The 16,029-nt window shown below is 37.5% G+C and overlaps 1 protein-coding gene across 11 annotated transcripts in view; it reads left to right on the top strand.

Annotated features, from left to right (window-relative positions):
* Window positions 1-4,164: 4,164 nt before the first annotated feature.
* The window catches only part of cpo (couch potato), a 329,161-nt gene continuing 317,296 nt past the window's right edge, over window positions 4,165-16,029 (top strand). For 9 of the 11 annotated variants that reach the window (XR_010857445.1, XM_067128848.1, XM_067128846.1 and 6 more), the window contains exon 1: window positions 4,171-4,381. Coding sequence is in view for 10 of the 11 variants with exons in the window: in XM_067128848.1 (XP_066984949.1) it covers window positions 4,301-4,381 (81 nt within the window). In the remaining variant the exon portion in view is untranslated. Of the gene's footprint in view, window positions 4,382-16,029 lie in introns of all 11 variants that reach the window. The other 2 variants (XM_067128853.1, XM_067128849.1) reach the window with 1 other exon arrangement.

Below are 16,029 nucleotides of genomic sequence, written 5' to 3'. Positions count from 1 at the left end.
CTCCCATTCTGTTCATGGATTTCTTAGGTTTATAATTTTCTTGTATAGGTTACATTATTTCCATATAGACTATTATATCGCATTTTCATGAGTTAGCCTCTCTTTTTCACCCTTCCTCTCTGTCCGCATAAATAAATAAATAAATAAAGAAATAAATACAAACACACACACACACACACATATATATATATATACAGTATATATCAATAATCAACACACAATCACGTGTGGAACAGAAATAAGTTTCTGACTCACATCTGGATCGAACCCAGGTCTTTTAATTGAAAGACTTGTATGGCCTAGTGGGCAGCGCCCTTGCCTTTCAATTGAAAGACCTGGGTTCGATCGTGATGTGAGTCAGAAATTTATATATATACTGACAGTTTTTCTTGTAAACTATTCTCATTGAATGTCGATGCACATGTGCCGTGTTTTGTTTTATAACAATTCTCTAATTTTCTGTATCTCTTCTTATCTATCTTGGCTAAAATTCTGAACGGAAAGAAAAATTCTATTATATATATATGCACATACATATGTATGTATATATATATATATATATATATATATATATATATATATATATATATATATATATATATATATATATATATATATATATATATATATATATCAAGTGCACACATGTCAGAGGGCAAGGTGGCAAGGGACGTGTTACCCTTCCGATTATTAGCAATTATTTTGTGATGAGGTTTTTCGCCCAGTGCCTGTATCCACCTTAGTTGCGACTCACAACAAGTGATAGACTCATTAACAAGTACCCCAGCTTACTGCTTCCGTCAGGTGAGGTACATTAAAGATTAACGAAACGTCCTAAATCATTCCGCCTCTTCCGGGAAGCATTTCTGGCATTTCTAGCTGGTAAGGCGAATAATATTTCCGCTGTAAAATTTTCCATTACAAATCCTTATGATTTCCAGATTAAGTCACCTGTTTAGTTGTTCACAATACCTTTCAAGTCTAACCGTATAAATCTTGTATAAAGAAAAGCAAAAGAATGTTCGCTTCAAGTAATTTTCTTTAAAAAATAACCATAACGAATATAATGAAATGGAAATAAAATGAAGAAAAAAAGGGCCACGTCACGTAATTTTAGATAAATTTTAGCTAAAAATATCTAAAGTTTTTCATGACCAAGTTCTTCTGTATCTGTCAAAGCGTATTTCGTTATATATACAGCAGAGATATCTTGTCTTTCTTTTGAATCTGTGTTTTGAAGGACAAATTTTTAATGACCATTCGCACTAGTACACACACACAAAAGCACTTACATGCGCACGCACACACACACACACACACACACACACACATATATATATATATATATATATATATATATATATATATATATATATAGTATTGTATATGTGTATGTATACATATATAAATGGCTGTATGTGTGTATGTTCCAACATAACTGAAATGCACTGAGCAATTCCAACCAGACCTGGCATATATATGACTTACTATCTGGAAAAGAATACTTTTGGGGTAAGACATCACTAGCACCAAAGGGGGTGGGGGTGGGAAGGGCTTCCCTGAAACGGGGTTGATCTGTCTGTAGACTTAGTAAGTGAATAAACTCTACAGGTTTATCATACCTCATTTCGGTCTACATATGACTTACTATCTGGAAAAGAATACTGTGGGGGTAAGACACCACTGGCACCAAGGGGGTTGGGGTGGGAAGGGGGTGACATGTCAAAATAACCGAAAACGACAGATATTAGCATCTAAACCAAAGTTTTTAAGGTCGCTCAGATGAATAGTCAAACTCCCGAAGAAGCCCTTTAAGTCCAAGTTCAGCCCCGATAGTAACTGGGGTGAGAAGGGGTGAAAAATAAAATGTCAAAAATGACAGATATTAGCGTCTAATCCATAGTTATTGAGGTCGCTGAGATGAATAGTGAGACTCCCGATGCCCTTTAAGTCCAAGTTCAGCCCTGATAGGATTGGGGGGGGTTGATAATGGGTGAAATATAAAATGTTAGAAATATTGGGCGTTGTAATTGAAGCAACTGTCTCAATAGGAAAGGGAGAAAGTGAGGGGGAGAGGGAGTGAGAGAGAGAGAGGAGGGGTGTTAGGGAGGAGAAAGACAATAAGAGTGAAGGAGAGTTGGAGAGAGAGAGAGAGAGAGAGAGTAGATGGGATGTTAGGGAGGAGAAAGAGGGAAGGAGTGAGGGAGAGTTGGAGAGAGAAAGAGAGTTTATCGGTTGTCATTCAGATTTTTCCTGGGCAATGCCAGTTTGTCATTGGGAACAGAAGAAAAACGGCTGTAGATCCTGACTGGTGTCGACTTTATTCCTAAGTAAGCCATCTTCAGAGGACTGATACAAAGTGATAGGAATGCATACTATATATACTAGCAGGACTATACATACGAACATACAAGCGGTTGGAAAACAAGTGCTAGGATCTAACAGGTGCAAATACTTGTTTTCCAACCGTTTGTTTGTTCGTATATACTGTCTTGCTAGCATATATTGCCTGAATTCCTACCACTTTGTATCAGTCCTCTAAAGAAGGCCTAGTTGGCAATAAAACCGACACCGGTCAGGATTTGCAACTGTTTTTCATTTCTTCGTAATGGTGTTTATATATATATATATATATATATATATATATATATATATATATATATATATATATATATATATATATATAGAATATTTTATATATATATATGTGTGTGTGTATACATATATCTGTGTATATATATAAAAATATATATATATATATATGTATGTATGTGTATGTATGCGTGTATATATATATAACATCTCGTATATGTTGCCTAAAAATCGCTTATTGCTTATAGATATTCAGTATATAGCATGCTGAATGAAATGGAATACGGAGTCCATATACAATGTCCACATACAATCCTGTTCGTCTGACCAAGCAGCTATCGTTGAAGACTTCGTAATGCGGTTCCCTTGAGCAATTTCAGTTCCTTAAAATCGGAAGAATAACTCCAAAGAAGACAACGCTTATCGCCTGAAAAGATATAAACATAAAGATATTCACGTTATATACAGAATATATCTTTTTAACATATAAGTATGTTTAATGAGTAGCTGATTCTAGCTGACGTTTATATAAATAGCTTGATTTTATCTTTGTTTTCTATCAAAACTTTATCTTCCCCGAAATTTATATTTTGCTTTATCTTTGCAATAACTATTTTTTAGGGGGCTTCAGATGAGGAAACGAAATGCTAATTGCAATACTTCATTTTGCTACAATAATTGACTCTGGTCTGCATACTAATATTACTTAGAAGAAAATGTATATAATTTTTGCAACAATTAAATCAGTAATTCGGCAATAGTAATATCAACTGCAAAAAGAAAATACTGATACAACAACAGTAGTAATGATCTATGACATTCCGGTTTGCAAGCAGCACCTTTCCACGGGTTTGGCATGTATTTAGTCCCATTGCGTGAAGTCTTCAAGCTTCGGTTTCTTTTTTTTTTTTTTTGTCATATGCTATCCGCTGTAGTGCTTTTTGAAACCCTGAGAAACTTTTTCCAAGATTTTTCTCTGCACGCCCCTATCTCGATCGTTGTTTGTTTTCCTTTGCCATCTTGACCTGTGTCACAGAAGGTAAAGAGAGCACTTTCCATTCGAACATGTTTGAATAATGAAGCGAAGTGGGAAAAACTCGGCACATACCCTTCTCATAAAAAAGGAGGGTAGGAGGACCCCGGTGGTGGAGGGTGCCACGTAGCATAGGGTGTGGATCGAAGCCTGGCCCACTAGGTTTCATACCTCAGCCCAGGTGGGGCTATTACACCCCTTCTGCCCCGGATCCTCACAAAACTACCTGGAGGGGCGGAGTTACATTCCTCTTCCTTCCCTCCTCCCTTCCCTGGCCCACCAAACTCCGCCCATTTCATTGACATGAATACACTTAAACTGATGGCTTTTGTTCTTCTGTATTACTATACAGAATGTATAAACACCATTAATAGATATAATTACTTTGGTAGTGATACTAAGTAAACCGATTTCCAAATGCGTCGCTATGAAGGAGTTCCTTGAAGCTATTCCATTTCCCCCGCGGTATTTGAGGGCGGGGCTCCATGACGTCACATCCCTACACACCTGAGCACTCGGCCTCATCAACTGGCACATTCAGTCCGTGTGTGTGGGTGAAACGGCAGAGTCACGTCCTTACGTTTCAGTGACTTTCTTTCCTTTTTTTCATCCTCTCCTATTCCCTGTACCACACAGCGAGCACCATATAGCAGCAGCACCGCGCACAGAAGCACGATGACCAGCGTTACCATGGAGAACAGCAACGCACTTTCACAGAGTATGGACTCTGTCAACACGGCAGCAGCAGAGGACGAGGTCGGTATTCAACGCACCGTCATGGGATTATTAATTGTTATAAAAAATGAGTTTTCCCCTCAGTTGTGCCGTGCAACATTATCCGATTTTAAGTATGGTGCCAAAGTGTGTAACAGCACCGCACAGCAGCGTTCAAGTGTCGTGGGTCTTGTGAATACGATTTTGGTGTGGAACGTAAAGGAAAGTATAAGTGCTGTGGTTAACTTCTATACCTGGTAATCGATGGGGGGGTAACGAAAAAAAGGGGCTAGTTTCCATGAGTGTATTAAAATGCCCCTTCGTTATTCTGTCATGTGTGGTTTTGTATAAAAAAAGTCTCTTTGTCGTAGGACCTGGACGTGATACGGATAAGGCGAGAGGGAAAGAAACGCCTTGCAGCATAGACTCGTGTGTTGTGCAAGTCCCCTCAAGACTAAAACGTGGGGGCGGCGCCATTTGCAAGATATCAACCTTAAAGTATAAACGCACATAAGCTGGTGTTTTCCATTTTTTATTTAGTAGAATGAGAATAGTTTCGTAATACTAATTTATCTCGTAATAGTTCGTAGCGTAAGGCCAATTACTGAGGTTCTGGTTACGTAGATAGCTTATTGTACTAGACTATAGGCTTAGGTAGAGGATGCACAGTTGATTTTCAGTTAACAGGTTTGTCGTTTTCAAACATCTATTGCGTTTGTATGGTTCCAGTGTTATACTGCATCATTGCAAATATCTGTTAGCGTATAGTCACTCCTGAGTAACCTGAATGTTGTAATATCAGACTGTAGGTCTAGGCGTAGGCGCCCCCAGCTGGGGCAGGCTATCGGAATTAAACAGCCAACGAAATCTTTTTGAATTGCCTATTGGTCAGAGTAGCATTTCCAAGTTTGCTGTGGTTATCCATATGTCTATCCCAGAAATTCTTATGTTACGGTGTTGTGTTCAATTTACACATCCAAGGTATTTGGTTATCTAGATTTGCCAAATCCGGCGCCATTAGATTGCTGTTGCCGAGACCAGTGTCATAGGTAAAATATTTAAGCCCAAAATAATTCAGTATCTAATGCACACTCTTATGTCATTGGAAATGCCATCTTCGTCAAGCAAAACGTATAAATATGGGTTAAGATCTTCATTATGATGGTTCAGGTTGCAATAGAACTAATTTGGTAAAACTTGGCAGGGATATTTTCGGTAAAATGTAGTTCCTGCGATAGGAAACGTTTGTTCAGAAAAAGAGAACCATGTTGATTAGTCCACGATTTCCTTCATTAGGCCCAATCAAAATAGTTTTGTCGAAGCATTTTAGCCATTCAAAATTATAATTTTCATAACTTATTTGACACGATATTTATTGGTGATTACAGGATTTGGATCTTAATTCCGTCTTTCCAAGCATCGTACATTGGGCAGAAAATAACTGGCCATTAGCTGACTCATTTCCTCTCCAGTCCCACGTCAAATAATGCCGTAGTCTTCATCAGAAATGTTTTAATATGACATTTTGGCCCTGTGCATAAGAAGTTACTTTTATTCTTAAGAAACTACGGGTTTATAAATTTCAAATCACCCCCGTTCATGTAAGTGGCAGATCTCGAGTGCCTTGAGTACGACTCAGTTGGGAGTGGGAGGAAAAACGTTTTGGGGGACGTGACTGGGCAAGCCGTTGGCAACTGTCCTTGTTAATGACTAAGATAAATCCAGCTGTTCGTTGATTGGAAATAAACGTAGTGTAAGCGGAAATTCGTGGGAGTGAGAAACAGCTCCACATTTACTAAATTGATTTTATATATACAGTATATTATATATATATATATATATATATATATATATATATATATATATATATATATATATATATATATATATATATATATATATATATATATATATATATATATATATATATATATATATGGTATATATCTCTAGTTCATATCTGGGATTTTATATATATATATAGAATGGTATTCTCTAGTTCATATCTGGGATTTTTCGTTAGCAGGTTAAATGAGTTTGGAAACTTGTAGGGTTCATCTTTGTGATTTGCATCTCGAACGTTTGTTGAGCAAAGCATCAGGGTTGTAAACTAGTAGAGGAAGTTAACTTTGGGGTCAGTTATTCTCTCAGAAAGGTTTGTAAACCAGTAGAGGAAGTTAACTTTGGGGTCAGTTATTCTCTCAGAAAGGTTAACACTCGCAACCATTCTTCCATTGGCGGTTAGACTGTAAGGCAGGCCATTTCAAGCTACACGATGGCCGTTATTTACATCCATTAACAAGGGGAGACGTTATAAACCTACAAAAGTTAATGTTCCCGTCTCCTACTCATGCGAACGCTTATTTGAGAGAGAGAGAGAGAGAGAGAGAACATTACTACTGATCTGGCTAAACTCCTGGAATGCTGGTATGGGCCATGTGAATATCTCCTGGATAATAAAATTGGTCAAGCTGGTTACAAAGATTGCTTCAAGATTTTCATACTGCGATAAATAATTCTAATCAATAGCGTCAAACGGGGATTTTTCAGTAAGGTGGATGCAGCTTGTATAATTTGATATTAGACTAAGGTGGTCTGATGTCTGCACGGGCACTGTGACTTACGCGGCGCACCACTTAGCTTACAGGGTAAATGGAAGTATTAAAGTCACACGTTAGTAAATCGTTAATGGAAGTATTAAGGTGACACGCTAATAAATTGTTACCCATTGTTTCCACTCGAATATTTAGTCAGGATTTGAAAGTAAATTGGAATTCATAGTCTTGTTGAAGTGCACAAGTAACTTAGTAGTACGTTCGATGTTTGCTGCTGCTGAAGTATCATGGTTGGTGGTGAAGGTGCTTTAGATTTACAATGTAACTGTGACATTAACCTCAGTTGAAGTATCCATATTAGAATTAGAGACCGTTCCAGTATTCTTGAAACCATCTATTTCAACTTCATCATACTGTAAAATTTTGTGGGCGTGACGAATGTTCTTTGGTTCGTTTGCAGTGTGCAGTGGTCTATTTACTAGCACAGTACACGTGGTTCCATCGCAAGAACACGGCTTTACTTAAAAATATGCATCTGCCTGTAAATTAGTGGTAGACCCTTGTTTGCTCACGGTCTCTCTCTCTCTCTCTCTCTCTCTCTCTCTCTCTCTCTCTCTCTCTCTCTCTCTCTCTCTCTCTCGCCCTCCCCAACGCCTCGGGGAAATACGCATTGGTTTATCGTCGATTTTTGGAGTTTGCACAGGTGTCACCGTTTGCTCATAATTATTTTCCTCGTTAAAATGTCTCGACATTTCATGTTCTCAGTGTTTTCACGAGGAAGGTACGAAGGAGGTAATTTTTGTCACAAAGAGAAGGATCTGATGAAATACTGTTTTATGTAAAATAAAATACTATTATAACAACTAACACGTTCTTTTAAGCCTTACGTTGATATTTTTACATATTAAAAATTAGTTTTTTTTTCCAAAGAGGAACGTGTGCCCTCCGTATTTAGTTTTCCCGTTTGTAAGCTGCTTCGAGTTGCCCCATCATTGTGTGCCGATTTTTGATTGGTTGAAACGGATTTCCTTTAGTATTATGGAGTAATGCCGATAATCTTGTAGTTTTTAATTTGAAAATAAAAGTTTTAATAAATGACATAAGCTAAGTATAGCATTTGCGCATTTTCCGTTATATTGTTTTAATCGATTTTCACAGACTTGCTATCATATCATCAAGTTCTTCGTTTTTCCTAACGTCTTGTACAGTGTTTGTCATGTGACACAGTAAAATGCAGCAGCTTCCTTATTCCAATAGTTACGCCGCTCGTGAGACGCGTCGGGCGTAACGCGTTCCTAAGGGTTCCCTCGGGATACGGCTTAATTAGGCTCTGATGGTTCGAAGAGAGGCCGGGCTGCCTTGCGTAGCTTCATCACCTCTTGGCTTTTCCTTTCCTTTTTCTTATTATTGCTGGTGACTGGTGACACGTCTCTGTTTTCTGCTCCATTTCTTTATCATTATGGTTTGTACATTATTATAGGCAATGCTTCATGGGTGGCACATTTTGTTATTAGTATGTTTTTATTTTTTTAAATCGATGAAAAGTGAAATACCGGGATATTTAGTTTCAAGTTTCTCTTGCCCTTATTATAACGTAGCAAACAATACTTGTATTGTCTCGAAATTGTTCTTGCTTATGACTTAATCATGGTGTTTATCTCCTATTGATAAAATATGTTATCAGATATGACATATTTAACCGTCAGTTATAATTATATATGTATGTATATGCGTGTGTGCAATGGGTCGATAGTAGGACAGTGGGCTCGCATTTGCAAGGTCTGTAGTTTGATCCTTCCTGGGCCCCCCTACCCGTCGGCCGACTGCGAAAGGATATCAGCGCCAGAGAACGGCCGTATGTCTAGCAACTTCATCCCAGAAGTTGTAATAAGACTGAAGAGGCTGAAACCTTAAGGCCCATTGCCTCTAAGGCGAAATTTATAGATATGTATATATATATATATATATATATATATATATATATATATATATATATATATATATATATATATATATATATATATATATATATAATGCGCATATATATATCGCCGTTGACTAAGCTGCAACTTCGGTACACAGCGATTAGTCGACTATGATGGGCCACACCCTGGGCTGGAGAAAGCTAAGGTAATAGGTAACCTCATCCCAAAATATTTCTGAGCCAGGAGGATAATACCTTGTGGTGCCACCCTCACTTGGGGAAAGCTTACAGGTAATATAGCTGTATATTCTCCCGACAAATTCAGCTAGGTTTCAGTGTAAACTTGACGGCTATTTTTCGTCGTGTTCTGCAGCACCATCCAGAGATTTTACAACCGTAGATAAAGGTATCGCTTCGTTTACTCCGCTTCGAAATCTGATTATCGTCGAAGTAATTTATGTAAAGAAGGATTACGTAGATGTACAACGGCTGTCGGATCAAAGAGCGATTGAGTCGATTTATCTCGGATTTCGAAATTTATAGTTTGTTGACAGGGTTGGTTACAAGGTGCCAGATAAAGGTTTTATTTCACATCCAGTAACTGGGTCTCTCTCTCTCTCTCTCTCTCTCTCTCTCTCTCTCTCTCTCTCTCTCTCTCTCTCTCTCACACACACACACACACACACACACACACACACACACACACACACACACATTTCGCGTTGGAGAATCCTGGATGGGCAACTGTTCAATAATTACAGTATGTACAGTATCTCAAGAACAGGTTGAGCTGTTCTAGAATCATGCATTTAATTTTGAATCATTTTTGTGGGCATATTTGCTTTAATGCTGAATATCAATATATTCAACCCTTCCCCGAGGAAGTGTAAAACACCACGAACTTGTGTGTGGAACTTGTTTTCCGTCTGCGATATTGTTTGTGCTTGCGTAGCATAGGCCTTTGAACCTTGTTTGAATGTGTGAATACATGAATACCATTTTTTATCATTGTACAATGAATGTATAACGAACACTGAAAAACGCATGTAAAATTCTTCGTTCCTTTTGTTTATGAGGTTGGTTTCGCCAGCAGGTCCAAGGCGATGCCTCCTTCCCCCTCCACCTTCCCCCTCCCCAGGGTAATTAACTACATTACCGACAAAGCACCTTTAGGTTATCTGGTCGCCAGGACAGAGTGCACGAAACGTATCGATTCTCATGTGGCGATACGCGTTTGTGAATCTATAATCAAAATAAATCTCGATGAATACTGTTTTTCAGCACCAAGCCTCTGCCTTTATTAGTGGCTGATCAGGGGAAAAGTACGACATCCACTGCCACATCCAGACTAGATGATGAATCGTGTATATACAGTATATATTATATATATATATATATATATATATATATATATATATATATATATATATATATATATATATATAATATACTGGTATATATATATATACATATATATGTGTGTCTGTGTCTGTGTGCATGCATGCATGTTTGTATGTATGTATGTTATGAAGACCTTTCATAATTTCCCAGGTGCGGTCCTGCCAACCATCTCGACTGGCTCACACTCATGAAGGTTTATATATATATATATATATATATATATATATATATATATATATATATATATGTGCGTGTGTGCGTGTGAGTGATAAAATCTTAATTTGTCACTGCCACTGATGCTCACAAGTATTGCAGTGGTTTTCTGGCGCATAATGTGTGCCACCTCAGCTAGCCTTGAATCCGACAACACTAGGAAGGGTTTTTGTCACTTTCCAAAATCCTCCAGGGTGATCGGTGCATGCATATGCCATTGCGGACTAAATAAAAACATTGTTTTAAATGGAAAGTTCGGTATTGTTTTTTCTTCCTAAATGCCATATTCTTTTTTTCTGAAATTAAGTTCTGGTAATCGTGTCTATCTAGATACTTTTATGTGTATATATATATATAATATATATATACATACGTATGTATATATATATGTATATATTATATATATATATATATATATATATATATATATATATATATATATATATATATATATATATATATATAATTCTATAATGAGTGTGTTATTACTAGATCCATACTTCAACCGCTTATTCGTATATGAACCCCGTGGAGAAAACTCCATAACATTAACTTCTCCGTGCACCCACAATGAAGACTCATTAGCAGCATGTCAGACTCTGGGTACACTGCCCCATTCACCTGTGTCTTTACGCGCACTCGCTCTTCGTGGGTATACAGGCTCTTTCTTTACTTTTTGGGTCTATCTCTTTCCCTTCTCACTGCCCTTCAGAATAATACTTTAATTTTCAGTATCCTTTTACCTGCGCTGTTTACCATTTCACATTTCTTCAAATCTCTCAGTTCCTCGTTGGACGAGTCGGTACAGTTCTCGGCTAGCACTCTGCTGGGCCCGCGTTCGAGTCTCCGGCCGGCCAGTGAAGAATTAGAGGAATTTATTCCTGGCGATAGAAATTCATTTCTCGATTTAATGTGGTTCGGATTCCACAATAAGCTGTAGGTCCCGTCTCTAGGTAACCAATTGGTTCTTAGCCACGTAAAATAAGTCTAATCCTTCGGGCCAGCCCTAGGAGAGCTGTTAATCAGCTCAGTCGTCTGGTTAAACTAAGGTATACTTAACTTTTTTTTCAAATTTCTCACCATTTGCGTTCTTCTTATGTCCCATATAGTCATATATAGTTCATCCTAGGAGCCTCAGCTTCTTTCTTTCATTGTACCCCGACAACCACACTTCCTTTCCATGAGTGAGTGTTGGCTGAAGAAAACTATTTGTACATTTCGAGCGTGGTTCCATAGATGCTGAAAGTCTCTTCCCATTATTTTCCTAAAACCTGTCCAGTGACTTGCTTTTCTGTCATCCTATCATCATTCATTTCATTTACTCCCAGTACCTATACAAAGCGATTGCTTTCATTCTTCGGGTATCCATTTACCCTTGTAACCTTACCCTAACATATATTCGCAGCTTACCTCTCTTAGACACTTTCAGACCTGCATTATATTCTGCAGTTTCTCTATAATATCCGTACAGTACTTAATCACCTACTAACATCATGCATTCCATCCTATTTACAGTTCATTTTCTTAGCTAACAACTTTACACCAACGTCTCAAATAACTAGTCGCATGGAGGCATAACACGCTTGTATGAAATCAACTGCTACATCAAACTAGTCACTCTCCCGGCCAAAATATTCCGCTGCATCCGTTACATATCATTAGTCACTTTACCAACTTTTCTTCCACATTGCCTCTGTTATTTCTGTTGAAAGTTTTTGTTGTTGTTATGCCGTTTAAAGCTTTTAACTTTATTTTCAAACTTCTTGCATAAGTATTTCATAACAAACCCTCTTCCTCAAGAGTCCACAATGTTTTTCCCCTGTCAGTCATTGTGTCTTCTATTTTACTATGTGCATGAAGATACTGTCATGAACCTTACCTTACGCTTCACCCCTGTAATTCTTACTCTCGCCTCTATCAAATTTAGAACATCATCCCAACTTTCTCTACATTGCCTCTGTTATTTCTTTGCGTCGAAAATAACTGCTCTCTTCGCCGTGGAGGACGCTCTGTTATTGCTTGTAAGACTAAAATTTAAAAAAAAATTTTAATTTTTTTTAAAAACACGCATTTATTAAAATGCACTAAAAGCTTTCTTTTTTTCTCATTCGTTCATTCAGAACTTTTCTCCATTCAGACTACTTTACACACCCTGGTTAACTGCATAACCGCACTTATCACCATCATACCTTGGCTGCTCACTCGTAATATCATGAACTTCAGGTGTCATTGTTCTTTAACGTCTTAACTGCCCAACTTATATTCTCTACAGTTACATTCACAAACATTCAGACTTACACCATTCAGCTCTTCCTTTTTCATTTCTACCACAATCGGCAAATTATCTAAATACATATTTTTTAGTTGACCTAAGACTGCATTCGCTTCAGACAGCCACTCTTAGGTTGCATTATGTACTGTTGGATCTCTGTTCATTGAATATTCTGGATTTACTTCAGTGTGGACCAACTTTCCGTAAAGTCGTTGATCACCCCCTCCAACTACTTTTTGTTACGTGCCACATTTTTTATCTTATTTTCTCGATCACCTGTCCAACGCCCTGTACGTGATCTTTTGCTGTCGTTTTATCTCAAATGATTTCCGTTTCACTAAGCCTCCCACTTCCTTGCTGTCTTTATTCTCTCACTCCCATACTCACAAACAACCCCAGCACTCCGCTTACCCTATGACCCCATCATGAATTTTTTATATATATATATATATATATATATATATATATATATATATATATATATATATATATATATATATATATATATATATATATATATATATATATATATATATATATATATATATATAATATATATATATGTGTATATATGTATGTGTGTATATATAATAATTGTGTGTTTGGGTACAATTATGAAAATCTTTAGTACTTGATCATTAGCATGTGTCTGCGTTGATCTATTAAGGTTATTGCTAGAGATAGGCCAAGGGTTAGTAGTGCTTTAGCTTGGCAGCCAATTCGTTATTTTTAATAACGTAGCGATGCCGCGTAGCGTGTGCTGTCGACATTCGACCCCAGTACTTGTAATTGTTTTCTACCATATGAATGAGTATTGTTGTTGCTAACCCTGAGTACGGGTAACATAATGTCTGTACGGTCCTTTTTATCATAATTTTTTGTAAGTCGAAGCAGCTGTATCGAATAACAATAACTTGAAATCAGCATTCCAATTTATTTGTTGGTTTTAATGGTATAATTTTACATTGTATGACGCACTTCATAAGGAACGTTATTGACGCAGACATACGGGAACGATTTTTTAAAAAGAGGGAGTTCGGTACAGAAGTAGATGGCGAAGATAAAATTAATATAAGCAACAAATGTCTGAAGATGATGACCGAGATAAACATGGGAAAAAAGGACGTTACCGGCAGGTGAAGAAAATAAGAAAGAGAAAGAGAGCAGGTGTGGGTGGGGTGAGAGAGAGAGAGAGAGAGAGAGAGAGAGAGAGAGAGAGAGAGAGAGAGCAAATAATGTACAATGGGAAAGTTATTTTAGCGTCTTTATGGTGCAGTCTGCTCCTGCGTGGCTTGGTATATCCACTAGGAAGGCTGGGAAGCATGAAAAGTTGGGGGAAGATAAACCACAAACGAGATTGGGGAAGGATGGCTAATTATTGGCGAGACACGACAAAACATGGATTTAAAGCCACCAGCCGCTTAAGGTTCTCTTGGAGAGAAATGCCACCTTTAATAACGAATATTGTGAAGGTACCAACGAAATATCTGCAGGTAATTTGGAATGATAGTGGACTGAAAGGTTCAGTATGGAGTTGGTTTGGAGAGAGTAGAGAGGAATGTTAGGAGACCGTGTAGTAGGTAGGAGGGGTGGGGCAGTTAGGGTTGGGGGAAGTTGATTGAGCAGGATGGGACCGGAAGTAAGTTGGGATGCTAGTTGAAGGTCCGGATATGGGCTCCGGGAGGGGAGGCCCGCGAGATTCGTTGGCTTTTTATGTAGACTATATGTCGTGTCGTGTCTGCTGCGATGTAGCATTCTGGTAAAAATCTTTTGTTCGTTCTCGCTAATTAATGGTGTCTTTGCTTCCATGATGACTAAAAAAAGACAAAATATCTTGGTGATCGGAACGAGTGGATAGCTTGCTAGATGAACGATAAGACGTGATTATCGGATGTGGCGATTATTGCTAAGGAGAATACGGTTTCTAAAGCGTTTTACTGACTCTGCAAATGTCGACGGTTCCCAAGGGAAATAGAGGACAACAGACAGAAGTGAATTTTGATTTATTTCGTTTTCATGCTTGTGATAGGTTGAGATCCTTAATTCTCTGACTACGTATTTTGACATTTTACCTTGGTTGCTTTGAAAGGGCTTTCTTACGAAGCACAGTACCGTTATTATTTCAAGATCACTTCTCAAAAATGGAAATGTTACCGGAACATACACCTTTGTTGCTTAAATTTTCGTCGTGGACGTTCAATTTTGGATACACGGATACTTTTACTTGTCTCGTCTTTGCTTTAAACCAAGGACTTTGACCCCTTTTTTAATTATTCAAAATTTGGTGTATCTTGCATAAGCTGCAGTAAAAAGCTGAACTTTTACGTAAAAGGTGAAGCTAGGGCGCTATTTGGGACCCTGGACTAGGCCGGGATATATATATATATATATATATATATATATATATATATATATATATATATATATATATATGTGTGTGTGTGTGTGTTATATAATATGTTATATAATATGTGTATATATATAGTGTGTATATATATATATATATATATATATATATATATATTATATATATATGAAATCCTTGATATTACCTCACCACAAAATTAAACATTTTGAACAATATTGGATGTATTTCGGAAGGGAGGCATAACTCCGAAAGAGCTTTCCATTTTCCTAGATCTGGAGATGTAGTTTTTAGCTTGAGTCCAATGGCCTTTAGTAATAACAGCCAGTGCAGTCCGTCTCTGTAAAGGGACTTAAGACCAATTAGTTTGACGTTAATTTTTCAGTCGTACATGAAATATCTAGCTGAACTTGCTCTTACAGCATGTGCAATTGAACCAGATATCGCGATTGTAAATGTAAACATATTTGACTTTTTGCCATTCACATTATGATCAAGGTGGTTCACGGTTATCGTCTACATTCATGACAGCCCATACGGAATGTCCGTAAATGATACCAATTTTCTTCCATTGACACAACTTACATACGTTCGGATAAAGTATTGCGGACGAAAAAAAAAAAAATGTTTCAAAGTTATTGAGAATGATAATTCCGAAAACGATGAAGGTGCGCAGAACGCACGCCGATGTAATCAAGTCAGTTTTTGTACTTTTGTAGAGGTACTCAGCAGTTTGTGAGAAAATTGTTAATTTGTTATGGCATTGCAATCTCATCCGGAAATCCATTTGGTTGTCGTTGACAGATCTCAGGGACTAGCTTTAAATTTAGTAAATATCTGGACATCTACGGATAAAGTCGCCACACGTTCAGCATCTAAAGGGGTTGACGAGTATGTCTGTTTCCATGTAGGCTATTGTTCTTTGTGTAGTTTACGTGGCTGTTTTTATTTTTTTATGAA

The sequence above is a fragment of the Macrobrachium rosenbergii genome, chromosome 27 (genome assembly GCF_040412425.1).
Source record: "Macrobrachium rosenbergii isolate ZJJX-2024 chromosome 27, ASM4041242v1, whole genome shotgun sequence".
Taxonomy (NCBI): domain Eukaryota; kingdom Metazoa; phylum Arthropoda; class Malacostraca; order Decapoda; family Palaemonidae; genus Macrobrachium; species Macrobrachium rosenbergii.
Note: the sequence above shows the minus strand (reverse complement) of the source record. Positions and strands in the feature narration are given on the sequence as shown.